The sequence below is a fragment of the Drosophila novamexicana genome, unplaced genomic scaffold (genome assembly GCF_003285875.2).
Source record: "Drosophila novamexicana strain 15010-1031.04,08,12 unplaced genomic scaffold, DnovRS2.1 tig00000008-arrow-pilon, whole genome shotgun sequence".
Lineage (NCBI taxonomy): Eukaryota > Metazoa > Arthropoda > Insecta > Diptera > Drosophilidae > Drosophila > Drosophila novamexicana.
This window is the reverse complement of record NW_020824765.1, coordinates 816,270-834,581: the sequence shown is the minus strand read 5'-3', so window position 1 is coordinate 834,581 and position 18,312 is coordinate 816,270. Positions and strand designations below refer to the sequence as shown.

General features: G+C 38.6%; 1 protein-coding gene across 1 annotated transcript in view; it reads left to right on the top strand.

Annotated features, from left to right (window-relative positions):
• LOC115769593 (exostosin-1) overlaps nt 1–18,312 on the top strand; it is a 73,394-nt gene that overhangs the window by 32,674 nt on the left and 22,408 nt on the right. Inside the window, exons 3-5 of the mRNA XM_030714519.1 lie at nt 13,699–13,773; nt 13,894–14,020; nt 15,671–15,790. Of these exons, the coding sequence (XP_030570379.1) occupies nt 13,699–13,773; nt 13,894–14,020; nt 15,671–15,790 (322 nt within the window). The remainder of the gene's footprint in view (nt 1–13,698; nt 13,774–13,893; nt 14,021–15,670; nt 15,791–18,312) is intronic.

Sequence of the window (18,312 nt, the reverse complement as noted above, 5' to 3'; positions counted from 1 at the left end):
CCGTCCGTCAACTGTTCTACATAATCAAGCAAATTGCTTTCCTACTCACATCATTTTTTATCTGTTCGCCCCCTGTCTGGGGCCGTGTCTGAAACTTCGTTAATGCACCTGTCAAATATGGCGCATATTTATAAATGTCGAGAAAATTGCATAATACCTTAGCTGCCTGCAAAGATTTTTCGCATATTTTACGATGCTCCCGACTCTGATGCTGAGCTGCTGTTGCTTCTGATTTTTGATGACTTTGCACATTAATATGCAAAACTATGCATAGTTAGCTCTCCACCCTTCTAAAAACTTTGATGTTATGGATGAGCCGAAAAAGTAAAGCCCCTTATTGTAACAATGACATAAAAGTGCATAATGTTCTTGGCCAACGGTTCAATCGACAGGATCAGGCAACGGCAAAAAATTGCCAAGGTGCGAATGATTGACCAGCAGCGCATTTGGGTATTATGATATGATTTATTCCTTTACCATGCAGGAATCATGATTATATTATAGTATAAAAGGATTCGTTGTTTGCCAAAAAAGGGCATGAAGTCAAAATTATAATAAATTTACTGATTTCTTTATTAATTTTCATTTCATATTTATTTGAATTACCAGCAAATATTGATGTTACAGCGACAGCAAAACGGGCAGATAGCATTCATCAGAAAATGATAAATAAAATAAGTTAAATATGCATTTCAGTTCATTTCCATTAAAAATATATTGCCAAGCTCGGCAGAATAATATTGACACAAAAAATATGGCATTTATTTAGAATATTTTATTGACAAAAGTTTCAATTAAAAATTGAACTGTAAAATTTCTTTACTTCTTCTAAAACGTTTATTTCCTAGCTTATTAAAAATTTAAACAGAAAACTACAAAAACTCTTAAAAATAAAATCAAATTTAAGTGCATTTAAACTTCGTTAAAGCTTTTAACAATTTTCAAGTTTCGGTTTTCTATATTATCGTAAAATCCATTAAAAAGTTTTGTCGCTGCCAACGTGGAAAAAAAACCATAATAAAAAAATAAACGAAAAACTTTGACGACTGCATTCACAAACCTTGAGCTGCTTTTAATGAAATTTTCAATTTTCTTTTTATGTCGCGTCGCAGTATTGGCCTTTGTTGCTATAATGAGCCTAAGGCGTCAATGGTAAACGCTGCTCGGGTTGCCGGGCAACATATGCAACACATAAGGCCAGCAAAAGTCAGGCAACCGCAAAACAAACTGCAACAATCCCATGCATTTACCTGAGGCAGCAGCGGCACAAAAGTGTGGCATGCTTTTAGGAGCCCTTGCCACCGCTGTGTTTGGTATCTGCTGTTGGGCTTGGGCTTGGGATTGGATTGCTGTTTTGATTAGTTTGCCTGAATGCTGTTATTACTGCTGCTGATGGCGAGAACAACGTATCAGCGACAGCAGCAGCAACAGAGGTGGAAGTAATGTTATTTTGTGATTTTGTGGCAACTAATATGTGATAGGCGTGTGCCATTTGAAACGGGGCATGGCTGACATCAGGCACGGCTCAGCCGTGCACATCCAGATGCGAGTTTTGGCGAGTGTCTCAGCTTGCTATCTTGGTTGGCCGTTAAAGGAAATATGAAAAATAATGAGACACTACGAAATGTCCTTGACAAAAGTTGAGTTCTACTCATGCTCTTTTGCCTCATTTTATTTTTGCACACAATTTGACAACAGGCGCGGTGCAGCAGGGCGCGATGCGATGCGATGCGACGTAGAAACGTTTCCGCAGCCATTACGTATACGACATGTTGCCACTGCCACAGTTGCATGTCAAGCAGAAGGCAACGACTGTGCTGGCAACGTGTTGCAGCACGTAAGACGTGTAAGTGTAAGTGTGTTGTGTGTGTGTGTGTGTGTGTGTGTGTGTATGTATATACCCTGCCAGAGCCGCTAAACACAGAGCTTGCGACAAGGTCATACACAGAAAGTTTTCCATTTTTTGTGCGAGTCTTTAATTTGGACCAACAATTTGCCAAGTTTTTAATTTGCAGATTTTAAGACGGCTTTCAACTTTCTTTTACGCTGCAGGTTCTTATACCTTGTACCCATTGTTGTCTATTAGTAAACACGGCGAAGCCACATTTTAGTTTAATTTGAAAAAAAAAATTAAATCTCCCATATGATATTTTCCGTAAATTCGTTACTCTGACAAAGCTTGTGGCAGATAATTTTGACATGAAAAATGCACTTAATATGAAGATTTTTCCAGCAACAAATTTAATGCTTATAAATATAAATCATTAAAATATCTGTACGGCTAAAACCATTAATCAAGCCAATAAATAACTTAACGCCTTAGGCTTAGAGACTCTAACTATGCCTGGGACTATTCCCAGGTTTATACCTAGATGCAAATTGTTCAGAGGTGACTTCATTCCGTGCTTACCCTCGCAGCACTGTTTATTTGAATTTTATTTCAAAGCATTCTACACTAACATATTTTATATTTTTAATTTAAAAATTCCTAAAAAAAAGTCACATAAATTATTATTTGCTGTTTGACAGCGGGCAAGTTTATTATTTGATTTATGCCAAACGTTAAAATTGCTAAAAGCCCAAAGCACTTGATATTAATTTAATTTAATTTAAATATGGGCATTTTACATAATTACAACTGCCAGCCCGGGCTGCGTCTCTGGTATTTTATGCATTTTTCATAATGCAATTTCCAGAGTAATAAATTTTTGTACGCAACACTATCATCATTATCAACAGAGAGCAGACCTGCGGCCAGGCCTGGCAAAGTTTGGCTCCAGTTGCCTTTGCATCTGCGCCTTAACTTCCAGCCGCACCATACTCCTTCCCCCACCAACATTTTACACGTTAATCTTAGATTTCCACATAAATCACTTTAAAGGCGACACACTTGCGCCGGCCAGGCAGCCCAGGCAGTAGCCCAGGTAGAGCCAAGCTGCTGGCCCACTGCAATTTCTTTGAGTGGCAATTCCATCTTTTTTTTACAGTCTCCGTTTTGCCGCTGCTTTCGCTCTGAACTTTGTGTACCGAGCTACCTTTGGGTGTCGCGTAGTTGTGTTTGTATCCAGCCATAAAATGTTACTGGCCATGATGTTCAAGTGTCCAGTTTTGACAATGGAGCGACTTAACGTTGAAGGCATTTCGTGGAATTCGTTAAGTCTTAACTAAATTTAGAAATAACAATGTTAAATATAGTTGTAAAAGAAAAAACAAAATGTTTTGTGTTAGAAATAATTCATGAACTAAATTGTTATGGCTTGTGCGATTGCATACCCTATACCCTTTAAAGATGAGCGGAAAAAAGGGTATAATAAGATGTTGAAATTTATTTAAATGCCACTTTAATATATATTTTTAAAACGCGTCATTTATTTAATACATAAACCTTTTAAAAAGATATTTATTGATTGTATAATCTTCTTAGGCTTATAAAGGGCTTAACAGAAGAAAAACAATAAGAAATCATATACTTATTGTTCTTGGCAAATTGAATATTTTAGATATTTGAATGTATATTATAGATTAAAAATGGCTTTTCTAATACTTAAAACATTTCCATAAATGCCATTGTGTATACCTAATATACAAATATATCTGAATATATGAATATATACTGGGTGTGTCCAGGTCTAAGATTTTTTTGGAATGTATTTTGCTTATTTAAGCTTTGCGGACAGTGCTCATACGCACTGTGGGCTGAATTTTAATGGCCTGACTTCGTCTTCAGTTTTAGTTTCAGATGGCAGTTGCTCCAAAAAACGTCTTAGTGCGGTCTGCTGTATTCATTATGAACCATTATCACTAGCTGGCGCCAAGAGAGGGCGGTGGGGGGCCACGGAGTTGGGCAGAGAAAGAGCTGCCTCTATGCGCTTTGCACTTGTAACAAATGCGCCATATTCAATGGCAGCGCTTGTCCTGCTGCTGATTCTGCTGCTCCTTGCACAAACAATGGCATTGGCAACTTTTACAGCTGCTTTTTGCTGCGGCACCCTCTAAGAGACTATGTTCTCAGCGTCATTGTGTTTGCGTTTTTGTCTGGTCTGTTTGTTTTTACCAAGCATCCAAGCAACCAGGCAGCCGAGCACCCAATGTGCGACAAAACTGTCTTTATTTCAAATGGTGTTTAAAAAAAAAAAAACGCAATTTTCATTGAAATTCATCGCAATTTCCTTGCGCTCGATTGTCCTTCTCGCAGCTTCTTGCCACTCACTTAATTTTCATCGCTTAAAGCGAGCCCAACTTTTGACTGTCGGCTCTCGAGTTTCACTGAACTCAAGTTTAGTATTGAGTTTTGTTTAGGGTTTTGCTTGACATGTTTTTGGGTTTTTAATTAAATTCGCATTCGTTGCTGGCAGCTGGGCTGCTGCATTTGACAGGCAATCGGCCTAAGGCTGGAGCAGCAACTACGAAGCTCGCGTTGCAATTAACAAATTGCTAGGCAAACGCAGGCGTATACGCAATATGTCCCGCCCGACAAGCAATTTGTGTGTCAGGAAGCACAAAGCCAAGCGATGACAAAGCAATGTGCTATACACGTTTACCCCTAGTAGTTGCACGCAGGCACATTGAACCAAAAACAAAAAAAAACCCATCATAGTTGTTTGCGTAAGTGGTGCCAATGTTTGACAAATGCTTGACACAAATACATTTGAACGGTTCTTTAATAAGTTTACTTAGAAATGCTCATAATAATTATTTTTTTTTTGAATAATAAAAACATCAACTTTATTTGACAGGCCGTGACACATTTATTCAATTGTATTATCTATGATATTCGATATTAACTAATTATGTTTTTTTGTAATTTTGGTTTGTATACCCTGTACCCGGTACCCAAAATTAGTGAAACGAGGTTTAATACAATACAATGTGTCGACCTCGAAAACTGCAAAAAGTAGAGACTTGAAATTTTAAATATATCTTTATTTTTCTATACTATACGCAACACGAATTTATCAATTATTTTCAAACTTGACTTTTTAGATCAACTCAAAAACAACAAATCTCGTATAGAATAAACAGAATATTTTAACTTTTTTTCAATCCATTATTATAAAAATATCTTCTTAAATCTAGAGTTTTATCAGTGGTAATTGAAGCTCAACATTTGTGTCAGCGAAAGTTGCAATTCCTTCTACAAGCTTATCTAAAAACTCCATATTAGAATATGTATGGAAACCAATAAGCTTAGATAAATTTTGTAATATTTGTTATATGAAATATCTATGAATAATATATCTAACAACTTGCGGGTCATAATACTGCGTACATTAAAACCATGAGAAATATTTATTACATAGTAAAACGATTTATATTGAAATTATAATACCATACATTCTTAATATCTGTGTAGTGCAACTGGTAGTCTATAATATTAAGTATTTTGCTTTGCTTGTTTGGTTTTTCGCTTCTCTTTTGTTTTTTTTTTTTTTTTGACAGTAAGAATCTAACGGCGCAGCTGTCAAAGAGCAAGGGTCTTGCCCTCTTTGCAGTCCTAAAATCAGAACGTCAGATTACCCGGCAGTTAGTCAGTCACCGGGTGCAGGTCGTGTTGTCAGTCAATGAGCTTGGGTTCGCTTTAGCCAAGCAAAAAACAAACATAAGAGAACGAAATAGCAGAAAATTATCAAACCTGGCGCTGACTAGAGCCACCTTTGACAGCTGGGAACCACTCAAATTATGTGCCCGCTGTGCAGCTGTCAGAACAAACTGGACTAACAACTCGGAGAGCTGCTGTTGCTGCTTCTTCGTCTGCTCCCTGCCACTCGTTATGTTAATTTTGTTGGCCTTGACAGGAGCCAAGTAAAGCAATTGACATGAAGTGACTAAGCTCCCAAGTCGAGAAATACCTGTATGTATTATGCGATGTGTGTGAGTATTTTGTGCGCAGCGTGTGTTCGGGGCCTGCCTTCAAAATATGACTCGATATGCTATGCAGTGTTGGCAAATTAATTAGATGTGCGTGTGAGCCAGTGTGCATATATATGATAGCGTCCGGGCCAGTGTTGGGCAACAGGTGCGCTGCTTTGATTTTGCTCCAACCAAGAGAGTAGAATTATAGATTTTTATAGAACTCTCTCTATATATATATACGAGTGATAAAATATATTTAATTTCAACATACGAAAACACAACAAGGTTCTAGTCGAGAGCTCTCGACTAGGGGATACCCTGAACCCTCTTCTTCCAACATCAAATGCATCTATCTATTTTAGAAGCTATGTGTCAAGTTTGGCGACTCTAGTTTTTATTATTTACCAAAATTGCCCAAAAAACAGGATATCGATATCGATTTTTATCGATTGCTTGGAAACGGAGTAAGTTATTGATTATCGGAAACAAACTCGATCTGCGCGGGAACTAGGAGCATCTACATCTAATTTCAAGTTTCTAGCTCTTATAGGTTCTGAGATCCTTGCGTTCATACATACCGACGGACGGACGGGCAAACAGACGGGCATGGCTAGATCGACTCAACTATTTATGATGATCAAATATATATATTCTTTATGGGGTCGGACTTGCTTCCTTCTGCCTGTTACATACATTTGGCTTTCGCACAAATACAATATACCCTTATACCCATTTTTAATGGGTTCAGGGTATAAAAAGCCAAACTTCGTGAAAATCGGATGAGATTTGGCCGAGATATTGGGGTGGTAATTTTTGACCCATGTCTATATACGAATCTTGGGGTAAGATATGGACATGAATTTCGACTAAAAAATCGGTGTCGAGATTTGAATGCCAGATTAATCTAGAGGGAAAACTATGAAGAAAAAGCCAAACTTCGTGAAAATCAAATGAGATTTGGCCAAGATATGGGGTGGTCATTTTTGACCCATGTCTACATACGAATCTTGGGGTAAGATTTGGACATGAATTTCGACTAAAAAATCGGTGTCGAGATTTGAATGCCAGATTAATCTAGAGGGAAAACCATGAAGAAAAATCCAAACTTCGTGGAAATCTGATGAGATTTGACCGAGTTATGGGGGTGGTCATTTTTGACCCATGTCTATATACGAATCTTGGGGTAAGATTTGGACATGAATTTCGACTAAAAAATCGGTGTCGAGATTTGAATGCCAGATTAATCTAGAGGGAAAACCATGAAGGAAAATCCAAACTTCGTGAAAATCGGATGAGATTTGGCCGAGATATGGGGGTGGTAATTTTTGACCCATGTCTACATACGAATCTTGGGGTAAGATTTGGACGTGAATTTCGACTAAAAAATCGGTGTCGAGATTTGAATGCCAGATTAATCTAGAGGGAAAACCATGAAGAAAAATCCAAACTTCGTGGAAATCTGATGAGATTTGACCGAGTTATGGGGGTTGGTAATTTTTGACCCATGTCTATATACGAATCTTGGGGTTTGATTTGGACTTGAATTTCGACCAAAAAATCGGTGTTCAGATTTGAATGCCAGATTAATCTAGAGGGAAAACTATGAAGAAAAAGCCAAACTTCGTGAAAATCAAATGAGATTTGGCCAAGATATGGGGTGGTCATTTTTGACCCATGTCTACATACGAATCTTGGGGTAAGATTTGGACATGAATTTCGACTAAAAAATCGGTGTCGAGATTTGAATGCCAGATTAATCTAGAGGGAAAACCATGAAGAAAAATCCAAACTTCGTGGAAATCTGATGAGATTTGACCGAGTTATGGGGGTGGTCATTTTTGACCCATGTCTATATACGAATCTTGGGGTAAGATTTGGACATGAATTTCGACTAAAAAATCGGTGTCGAGATTTGAATGCCAGATTAATCTAGAGGGAAAACCATGAAGAAAAATCCAAACTTCGTGGAAATCTGATGAGATTTGACCGAGTTATGGGGGTTGGTAATTTTTGACCCATGTCTATATACGAATCTTGGGGTTTGATTTGGACTTGAATTTCGACCAAAAAATCGGTGTTCAGATTTGAATGCCAGATTAATCTAGAGGGAAAACTATGAAGAAAAAGCCAAACTTCGTGAAAATCAAATGAGATTTGGCCAAGATATGGGGTGGTCATTTTTGACCCATGTCTACATACGAATCTTGGGGTAAGATTTGGACATGAATTTCGACTAAAAAATCGGTGTCGAGATTTGAATGCCAGATTAATCTAGAGGGAAAACCATGAAGAAAAATCCAAACTTCGTGGAAATCTGATGAGATTTGACCGAGTTATGGGGGTGGTCATTTTTGACCCATGTCTATATACGAATCTTGGGGTAAGATTTGGACATGAATTTCGACTAAAAAATCGGTGTCGAGATTTGAATGCCAGATTAATCTAGAGGGAAAACCATGAAGGAAAATCCAAACTTCGTGAAAATCGGATGAGATTTGGCCGAGATATGGGGGTGGTAATTTTTGACCCATGTCTACATACGAATCTTGGGGTAAGATTTGGACATAAATTTCGACTAAAAAATCGGTGTTCAGATTTGAATGCCAGATTAATCTAGAGGGAAAACCATGAAGAAAAAGCCAAACTTCGTGGAAATCTGATGAGATTTGACCGAGTTATGGGGGTGGTCATTTTTGACCCATGTCTATATACGAATTTGGGGTAAGATTTGGCCATGAATTTCGACTAAAAAATCGGTGTTCATATTTGAATGCCAGATTAATCTAGAGGGAAAACCATGAAGAAAAATCCAAACTTCGTGGAAATCTGATGAGATTTGACCGAGTTATGGGGGTGGTCATTTTTGACCCATGTCTATATACGAATCTTGGGGTAAGATTTGGACATGAATTTCGACTAAAAAATCGGTGTCGAGATTTGAATGCCAGATTAATCTAGAGGGAAAACCATGAAGAAAAATCCAAACTTCGTGGAAATCTGATGAGATTTGACCGAGTTATGGGGGTGGTAATTTTTGACCCATGTCTATATACGAATCGTGGGTTAAGATTTGGACATGAATTTCGACCAAAAAATCGGTGTCGAGATTTGAATGCCAGATTAATCTAGAGGGAAAACCATGAAGAAAAATCCAAACTTCGTGGAAATCTGATGAGATTTGACCGAGTTATGGGGGTTGGTAATTTTTGACCCATGTCTATATACGAATCTTGGGGTTTGATTTGGACTTGAATTTCGACCAAAAAATCGGTGTTCAGATTTGAATGCCAGATTAATCTAGAGGGAAAACTATGAAGAAAAAGCCAAACTTCGTGAAAATCAAATGAGATTTGGCCGAGATATTGGGGTGGTCATTTTTGATCCATTTCTATATACGAATCTTGGGGTAAGATTTGGACATGAATTTCGACTAAAAAATCGGTGTCGAGATTTGAATGTCAGATTAATCTAGAGGGAAAACCATGAAGAAAAATCCAAACTTCGTGGAAATCTGATGAGATTTGACCGAGTTATGGGGGTGGTAATTTTTGACCCATGTCTATATACGAATCGTGGGTTAAGATTTGGACATGAATTTCGACCAAAAAATCGGTGTCGAGATTTGAATGCCAGATTAATCTAGAGGGAAAACCATGAAGAAAAATCCAAACTTCGTGGAAATCTGATGAGATTTGACCGAGTTATGGGGGTGGTAATTTTTGACCCATGTCTATATACGAATCGTGGGTTAAGATTTGGACATGAATTTCGACCAAAAAATCGGTGTCGAGATTTGAATGCCAGATTAATCTAGAGGGAAAACCATGAAGAAAAATCCAAACTTCGTGGAAATCTGATGAGATTTGGCCGAGATATTGGGGTGGTCATTTTTGATCCATTTCTATATACGAATCTTGGGGTAAGATTTGGACATGAATTTCGACTAAAAAATCGGTGTCGAGATTTGAATGTCAGATTAATCTAGAGGGAAAACCATGAAGAAATCCAAACTTCGTGGAAATTTGATGAGATTTGACCGAGTTATGGGGGTGGTCATTGCTGGGTATAAGAAAAATGTACTCAAGCGTACGCTCTTGCTCATCATCATCAACTGCATCTTAAAGAACTGAAGCGAATTTAGTTTCGAACACAATTCTTTATGGACACCATGGCGCCTCGATGGCTAATGAAGTGGCCGCCACGTTGGGGCCGACCAAACGGGCAGCGAACTTTACCCCACAACAGCAAAGCGTGTAAATAGCAAAAGTTTTGCTCGTATGGTGTCCGACATGGAGAGAATTGAACTAAACTATTCACTCAACTTGGCAAAGCTAAAAATCATTTAATTAAAGTTCAGCACGGCGAGCAACAACAAAAACAGCACCGTCAACAACAACAGGAGCAAGAGAGGGTGATCTTTTCGGAAAAGTCCGACTATAAGATACCCTAAATACAATGCCAGGCTAGCTGCTGTTAGAGGCTTTTAAGTATGGTTATATTCGATGCTTATAGTCCGATAGGTATAGAAGTGTCACTGCTTAACTATGGGTTACGTGTGTGTGTATATACTAAATCACGAGACCTGTAAAATGAATTGGTGTCAAAATTGATGGCATTGTGGAAAGGTATTCAGAAGTGCATTATTTTTAATCTTTTTATCTATACGAGAACCTTCCGCCCAGGTTTGATGAATCTCTGTAAAAACACTTTTATTGATAGTATAGTAATGGAAGGAGATACCGATTAAAAAAAATACACCCGTCTTTCGAAGGGTGTAGGAGAATATATATTTCAGATTAAACGCCCCTTGCTTTTGTTGTTTCTGTTATCAGACCTACGGACATGACATAAAGATAAGAACATATTGCCTTATATGCATTTGAAAAAAATCATTATCCCTTTTTTCTCATGTTCAAAGGGTTAAGGGTGTACAAATATCAGATTTCAACAACACAACATGATGCTGTGTAAGCGGCTCCTAATTGCTTTAACAAGTAGCTAACAAGTGCACAGCTAAACGGGATAAGCAGGATATGGGGGTGCAGAGGGGTGGTTAGCGGGCGCAGTGACCTGTGCTACCCGCTAAATGCAATATAGACAAAGGCGGGCAGCTATGTATCACTCACTAATTAGCGAGGCAGGCCAGGGCGTGGCCAATAGCAACACACAGCCCACCCAAACTTGCTGAATGCCAAGTGTTTGAATAATTTAATTTATTGGCATAAAGGAAATTTGAACGCAGCGCGTGCATTCTGTTTTAAATATTTTGTAATTTAACAAAGCCAACGCAGCCAGATGAAATATGTTGTTCAAAAAATAAAGCTCAAGAAAATGCTAGAGGAATTATTTATATAGGAGCTTTATACTCTAACAGTTGGCAAGTTAATGAAGCTAAGCATTAAGTATGCTTCACAAATATTTCCAAAGCAGAATTCTTATTTAATTTGCGCATTAAAATACTAGAAACGAAACCTGAAAGGAATCTTAGTATTTTCAAAAATGGCTTGGTACTTATAAATTTAATATACAAAATAAATTATCCTATATAATTTCCTATAGTTAATTTGAAGAACTGCCTATAAATAACTTCCAAGTTTAGATAATGAGTTCACTGAGGTTTATACAAAAAGCTTTTCAACCAAAATATTTTCCTCTTGCGACGCGTCCTTATAAATTCTTCGTTTTGCAGCTCGCGTAAGTTTTGTATTTCTTAATAAATGCGTAGACAAGGGCATTTTATCTTCGCTATTCCCTGGTTGGCTTTTCACTCCTGTTGCTGTAGCCAATGTCTGTTGCTTACAAATGACTTTTGGCCACTGAACGGCTAGCGGCTGGTGGCTGCCTGCCTATGCATTGGACTATGTAATTTTTCAGTGGAAAAACACAGCCAACATGCAATTTATGTTGTTTACTTAAGATTATTCATAAACCGAGCCCGGTTCGCAGACCTTGTCTCATGCCGCCAAGCACGAACCCTGCTGATTGCCACCCCGCCGTGCCCCTCATGCTGGCCGTTGTCAATGCAATACGAATGCGCTGCGCCTGCAGTTTTCTAAATAAATTTTCTGCTGAATTTGCTTTAAAATGGCAGCAACAGCAGGAGCAATGGCAAAGCTCAAATTGCTGACCAGTTCCGACTCCTTTGAAACGTTGGCCAGTGGACCACAGTGGGCGTGGCAACATGCCTCACTACATGTAATTTTACGCGCAACTTAACTTGTTAACAGGCAATGGAGCGAGGGGATGAGGGAGCGCGTGCGCACCCACATACATACCTGCCGCACTGGGTACAAATGTTTAAGCTACATGGCGTATGCGTAATATGCAGCTTTACTGCTTTGATTTGGAATTAAAGCTTAAATCAGCAGCAAGCACCAATTGTGGCATTGTGCACTTGAATTTGATTATTGTGTGTGTGTTCGTCTGTGTGCGAGTGTGTGGGTGTGTGTGTATCTGTATGTCTGTGATACGAGCATGACTTATACGAGCAAATGTTAAGCATACGCCCCGTCGTTCATCGGGTTGAGAGATTGCTGTTTGCTGCTGGCTATTAAGATGGAATTACATCATTAGCATAATATAAAAGTGAACAATCAGTGTGAGGGGAGCTTATTCAAATGATAAATAAATACAAGTGCAGTGAAAGGGGACTCAAAATGCGCTTAATATGTATTTATATTGTTGAACTAAATCACTTCGTATGTCAGATATTATTGCTCTTTATTGATGTTCGTCCGTGCGGTCAGGTTGGGCTAACAACGACAAACAATGAGCCGTGATATATCAATGGCTAAAGCTTCCTTAATGTGCTTTTAATTGGATTTTAATATTGCATTTACATTAAACAGCGTAATTGGCAACTACAAAGCAAATATATGTACATGTATTTATGCAAATTAATTCTAGAAATTCACAAGTAGCTTAAGCATAAAGTAGTAAAGACTTAAAAGATGAAGTTCTTTGTTAAAATCAAATTAATTGATGTACGCATATATTATATGCACACTTGATAAACACACAAATAAATACTTTTTAATTAAGTTAAAGGTCTGAAAGTTTTGATTTCAATTAAAATTGGACTCGTATGATTTGTTAAATTTTATTAAGGAAACATAAGAGATGTTCTTGTTGTAAGTAGTTGACAATGAGCATTAGTTTTTGTGTTATGCAATTTTACATTCCTCAGTTTTTATAAATTAATACTTAATCTGGAATCTAAGCATATGTCATTTAATGTGTCATCCTTAGATTAATATATGCCCTGCTATCAATTCGCAGAAATATGATTGATGTAATAGTTATTCATAAGTTAATCAGCGGCAAAATCGACTTCTCTGATTTATGTGTTCTAACTAGAATAATTCATACCTAGTAAATACCTTCGAATCTTAAATGTTGCTCAACTAATATATGACAAAAAGTATGCTGTAAAAAGTAAGTGTTGCTTAGCTTATACAGCTCACAAAAATCTTATCAAAGTGTAGTCCCTCTTTCAAAAATGTAATTAAAAATAATACTATACGGAATTAGTTCCATTTAATAAGGAGACTTTCCAGACTAAAGCTCTTCTGTCCATTTGTAAGATGTGCTCTTAAAAGTGCGCTGCAAACTCACTTGACTATTTAAATGGTTGAAGCACTTGCCAACTGGACCCCAGCCACAAGGCCCCGACTGTCAATTCGCATCACAAGCAACCAACAACGACGAGCCCATTGTTCAATTAATTGCTGCACAATGCCATTATATAACGCCATGTCTCTTGCTAATATACATCGCCCCCTGGCCGTTTGTCGCCCTTTCAGTCCATTTCTTACTGACCCTTTTCTCGTCCTTTTTTCACTTCAGATACGACTACGAGACGCTGCTCCAGAATTCAACGTTTTGTTTGGTGCCGCGCGGACGTCGCTTGGGCTCCTTCAGGTAAAAAACAATTTTCATTTTACAGCTCATGCCCATTTCATTTTCCCCCATACAAACATACATACATATATATATATCTTGTGCTTTTTTATCCTGATTGTTTTTCATTAATTTTTGTAGATTTCTCGAAGCATTGCAGGCGGGTTGCATTCCGGTGCTTTTGTCCAACGCCTGGGTATTGCCATTTGAATCGAAAATCGATTGGAAACAGGCCGCCATTTGGGCCGACGAACGGCTCCTGCTGCAGGTGAGTTGTCCAAAAGCGTTAAATATATATAGATATATGTGTATATACCTTACTTTTGTATAGATTGGCACATAAGTTTTTTGTGTGCTGTCATAAAATATGAAAACGCGTTGCGAGTTTTTCAAATGTGACCTGTTTTGTCTGTCTGACAGTTTTGTTATTTTTCCGACTAACCTACATCCGCAATGGGGATCCTGTGCGCTGTCCTGCCCAGTTCTGTCCCTGTTCTGTGTTATCTGCTTCTGCCAGCGGTACCCTATGGTGAACTGCTGTCAGCTGAACATCGTCATTTATTGACGATTTAATGTCCATGAAAGCTGCACAAAAACTGTTGCATAATAATATTTTTCATCAGGTTCTGCTAGGAAAACTACCGCAGGTTCTTCTCTGGAAATATTGATATTCACGTATTGTTGTTTTTTCTCATATATTTTACAAACGAAACTAGCGGATTTTAGTGGAATAGAGTAAACATCTTCGAAGAGCTATCTTACTAACATTGTGGACTTTACTAAATTTTCAGTAGTCCCTTGCTTATTATTTCAAATTCATTTTATTTTCATATGCCTAAAGTATAGTAAAGCTAGTAGAATTAGATAGAATCAGATTCAGATTCAGAATAGGGTTTCGTATATTCTTGCTATCGGTTTCTGTTGATTTGAGAGAGGATGCTTCATTTATAAGCCTTGGAAACTTTTTTTACTCACTCAAAATGTACAAACTTACAATTTATATAAAACAGAAACATGTCTATTAGAGTGCATAACAATTATAGAAAAGTTACAAAATTGTCAAAAGGAGCAATGGGAGCAATATTGGTGCTTGTGACAATTCGATCCTGGGCATTGGTCACAAAAATTGCCTGCCATTTGCAAGTGATGGACGAGAAATGAATCGTTTGCGCGCAGCATATCCTGCTGGTGCGCCATGTCCTTGCCAGATAGATGCTCACCTGGCTTCAAAAACATAAAACACTTTATGTCCGCCCGTCTGTCCACCTGGCTGCCTTTCTGCCTGTCTCTGTGTGTTTTTGTATCCTGTCCTCGCTCTTTGGCATTTGTTTGCACGCACTGTCCTTCTGCTGCAATTTCTATTGCTCCAGCTTCATCTAGTGCTCCTGCTGCTGTTCCTCGCTCCTGTTCGTCTTGATTCGCGACAAAGTCTTGTCGCATTGTTTGCCAATTGCATTGTCTCCCCAACCCGCTCCTTGCCACGCAGCGTCGACCGTCCTTCGACTTCATCGTTGGCATGTTTGCTTTTGTAGTTTATTGGCAGGAAATGCAATTAATTAAGTTAACTTGAGCAGGAAACTTGAGCACTAGAAGCACTCGTGCTGAACTCTTTAAATTGTTTCAATTTGCTGCTGCTGCTGCCGCATTTATTGAATTCTACTTGTGTGTGCGCTGCCTTTCATAATTATGATGTATATCCTGTGGGCCAATTCCCTAACTAATTACCAGCACACTGCCAGCCACACGGCTGCTGCATCAGCTGGCAGCCACGTTGTTTTTGGGCCGTTGTAATTAATGCATTGTGCCTGGGTTTTGCTGCTGCTGCTGCTGCAGCAGTCGTTAAGCTGATATTCCACATACGCACAGTTGGCAGGCAAATGTATTACATCCATCTCTTTCTCCATCTCTTTCATTGCAGGTGCCCGACATCGTTCGCTCCATTTCAGCGGAACGCATCTTTGCTCTGCGCCAACAGACTCAGGTCCTGTGGGAGCGCTACTTTGGCTCCATAGAGAAAATCGTCTTCACAACATTCGAGGTGAGTTTCCAGACTTTCTTTTATTTTTGCATCTTGTGTACTGCTTATTCCATAAGCTGACACGCCCACACACGCACAGCCTAGACTTTCTCCACACTTTACGCCAAGAAATAAGACATCAGCAAGAGGACAACAAAAAAAAAAAAGCAGAAAACAGAAAAACCATCTCCAAACTCTTTTACAAAAAATATCCTGTGCACATGTTGGATTGTTCGAAAGTGTACTCTGTGCAATACTTAAGTAGGTAGCCCAAGTTTGTCGCGAATATTGCGTAACTTTTTGCAAACGTCAGCTGCACAATTCTATAAATATGTGGAGTTTTCGTAGCTAAATGACAGCACCATTGTCCTTTTCAAGCATGTCGAAGAGCACACGTTTCTTGTGAATAAAATTTGCCGCTCATAAGGTTTATGGCTCGAACCAACTCATAGCGGCTTGCAATCAGCCATGAACTGAGGTCTTGGCTTAAGCCTAGCTTTGTCGTATATTTATAAATTAAAGTAATGAAATAATTGAATTTTATATTAATTATTCCCCATTTTTTTTGAAAATGTGCAAGTCTTATTTTCTTATTTCCACATACAAGATGATCGATAATTTACTTTAGTAAACTCTTTAGTATAAATACTTATGTTAGGCAGGTCAACTTGGGATCAATGTTATTTTCTTGTGTACAAATGTAATTATCAACAAAAAACGAGGTCTAATCACGAAAAATAAGCTGATTATCTGCGAGTTCTATCATAAGGAGAATTTGATATAGGCTTTCGAAGCATTAATCAGATGCAAATTGCAAAATTATATTAAATACAGCTAGCTAATTGTTCGATATTGGTTAGATACGGCTGTTTCTTGGTTGACTTAACCAGCAATGAAATTACGTCTATGCTCTCCGCCTCTTGTGGCCCTAATGTAAACAGTATGTCGATAATTAGCAGACACCTGCTAGAGTTCAAAGCACTTAACAGCATGTTAATTTAACAACATGTCAACTCGTTTTTCGCTATCTCATTCTCCAGTCAACGAACTTATGGTATATCTGCGTCTTCCCATTGACAAGATGACAGGCCGGAGTTCAAAGTAGCCAAATTCATGTTTAGCCAGCAATATTCTTTTTTTTTTTGTCCACAAACATTTTGCTGTTCCTATCAAATCTGGGAATGGCGACCTGACATTAACTTTCAACAAAATGGATTTTGAAAACTTTTTAAGTTACCTGTCAATAATGACATGCAACGCATGCAAGCAATTGGTTTTAACTATACGTGTTTTGCGTTTCCATTTAAAAAATTATAGTAAATATGAACCCTAAGGATTTCAGTGTATATGGAGAATCGAAATTTTTAAAACAAATTTCAATTCGTTTTCTGATATTTATATTACGGAGCTCCTTTAAAATTGAAATAGAATTTGTATAGCTGACTTTGCACAAAACTGCAGGCGACAACTTTAGTCGCATGTTTATCGTTGCGTGTGTTTTGGTCTATCTGCGCCGGGGCAAAGCAAATGTATCTGTTAGCTATTTTCTAAGTAGCATCAGTTGTCGGCTATTGAATTTGAATGTGGCACGTTAGGCAAAGCGATGGCTACACCCGATGCGCGACGTCGACAAAGGAGGAATTTAGAGGGCTTTGGGTGGATACAACGGCGCTGCAGGCAACAGAAAAACCAAACAGACGATGACGGTGACGATCAGACTGAGGATACAGACGACGACGACAACGATGAAGCGTTTGTGTATAAATAATACATACGCATTGTACACACATACCACACACACACACACACAAGTTGTTTATATACAATGAAATGGCAAGCAGCAAACGCGACATGCGACGACGTTGATGATGAAGCCGAGAAGCAAACGAAACCCAGCCAAACCGCCGACACTGGAGACCACTTTTCAACACTCAAATTGACACACACACACACACACACACACGCACACTCAACATTTACAGCCAATGCATGTGTATAGAGCATTCAATTCTGTGTAATCATCATGCCCGGAACACAGAAACTGAAACTCTAGCTACAGAGAGATGAAGAGAAGAGGGGGGGGGGGGGGGGGGGGGGCAGAGAGGAGAGCGGGACGATGTTGGGCAATGTACGTAGGTCGCGATGTGGCGAATCTTTTTGCGTTGACAGACACATTAACAGACGACGACATGGTTGGATGTGGTTGTTGGTTGCCAACGTTACCCAAAACTTCTGCTGCTCGCTCGTAAACCGCACCGGAGTGAGAGATTGAATGATGCAAGTGTGCGTTTTGTAGCTTCTGTGGTTTTGACTGCTACATTCCTTCTATTCTCCCCCCTCTCTATCTCTCTCTCTCTCTGTCTTTGTCTAGCAATAATCAATTTACAGTTACACGTGTGTGCATGTGTTAACCAAATGAAAAGCAAATATTTGCCATGCAACGTGACCATCTTGTAGTTGGGTAGCCGCAACAACGATTGGATAATCCCCAAAAACTGGCCAAAACACGCACCACATGCGACAGAGCGTTTTGTTAATATCCC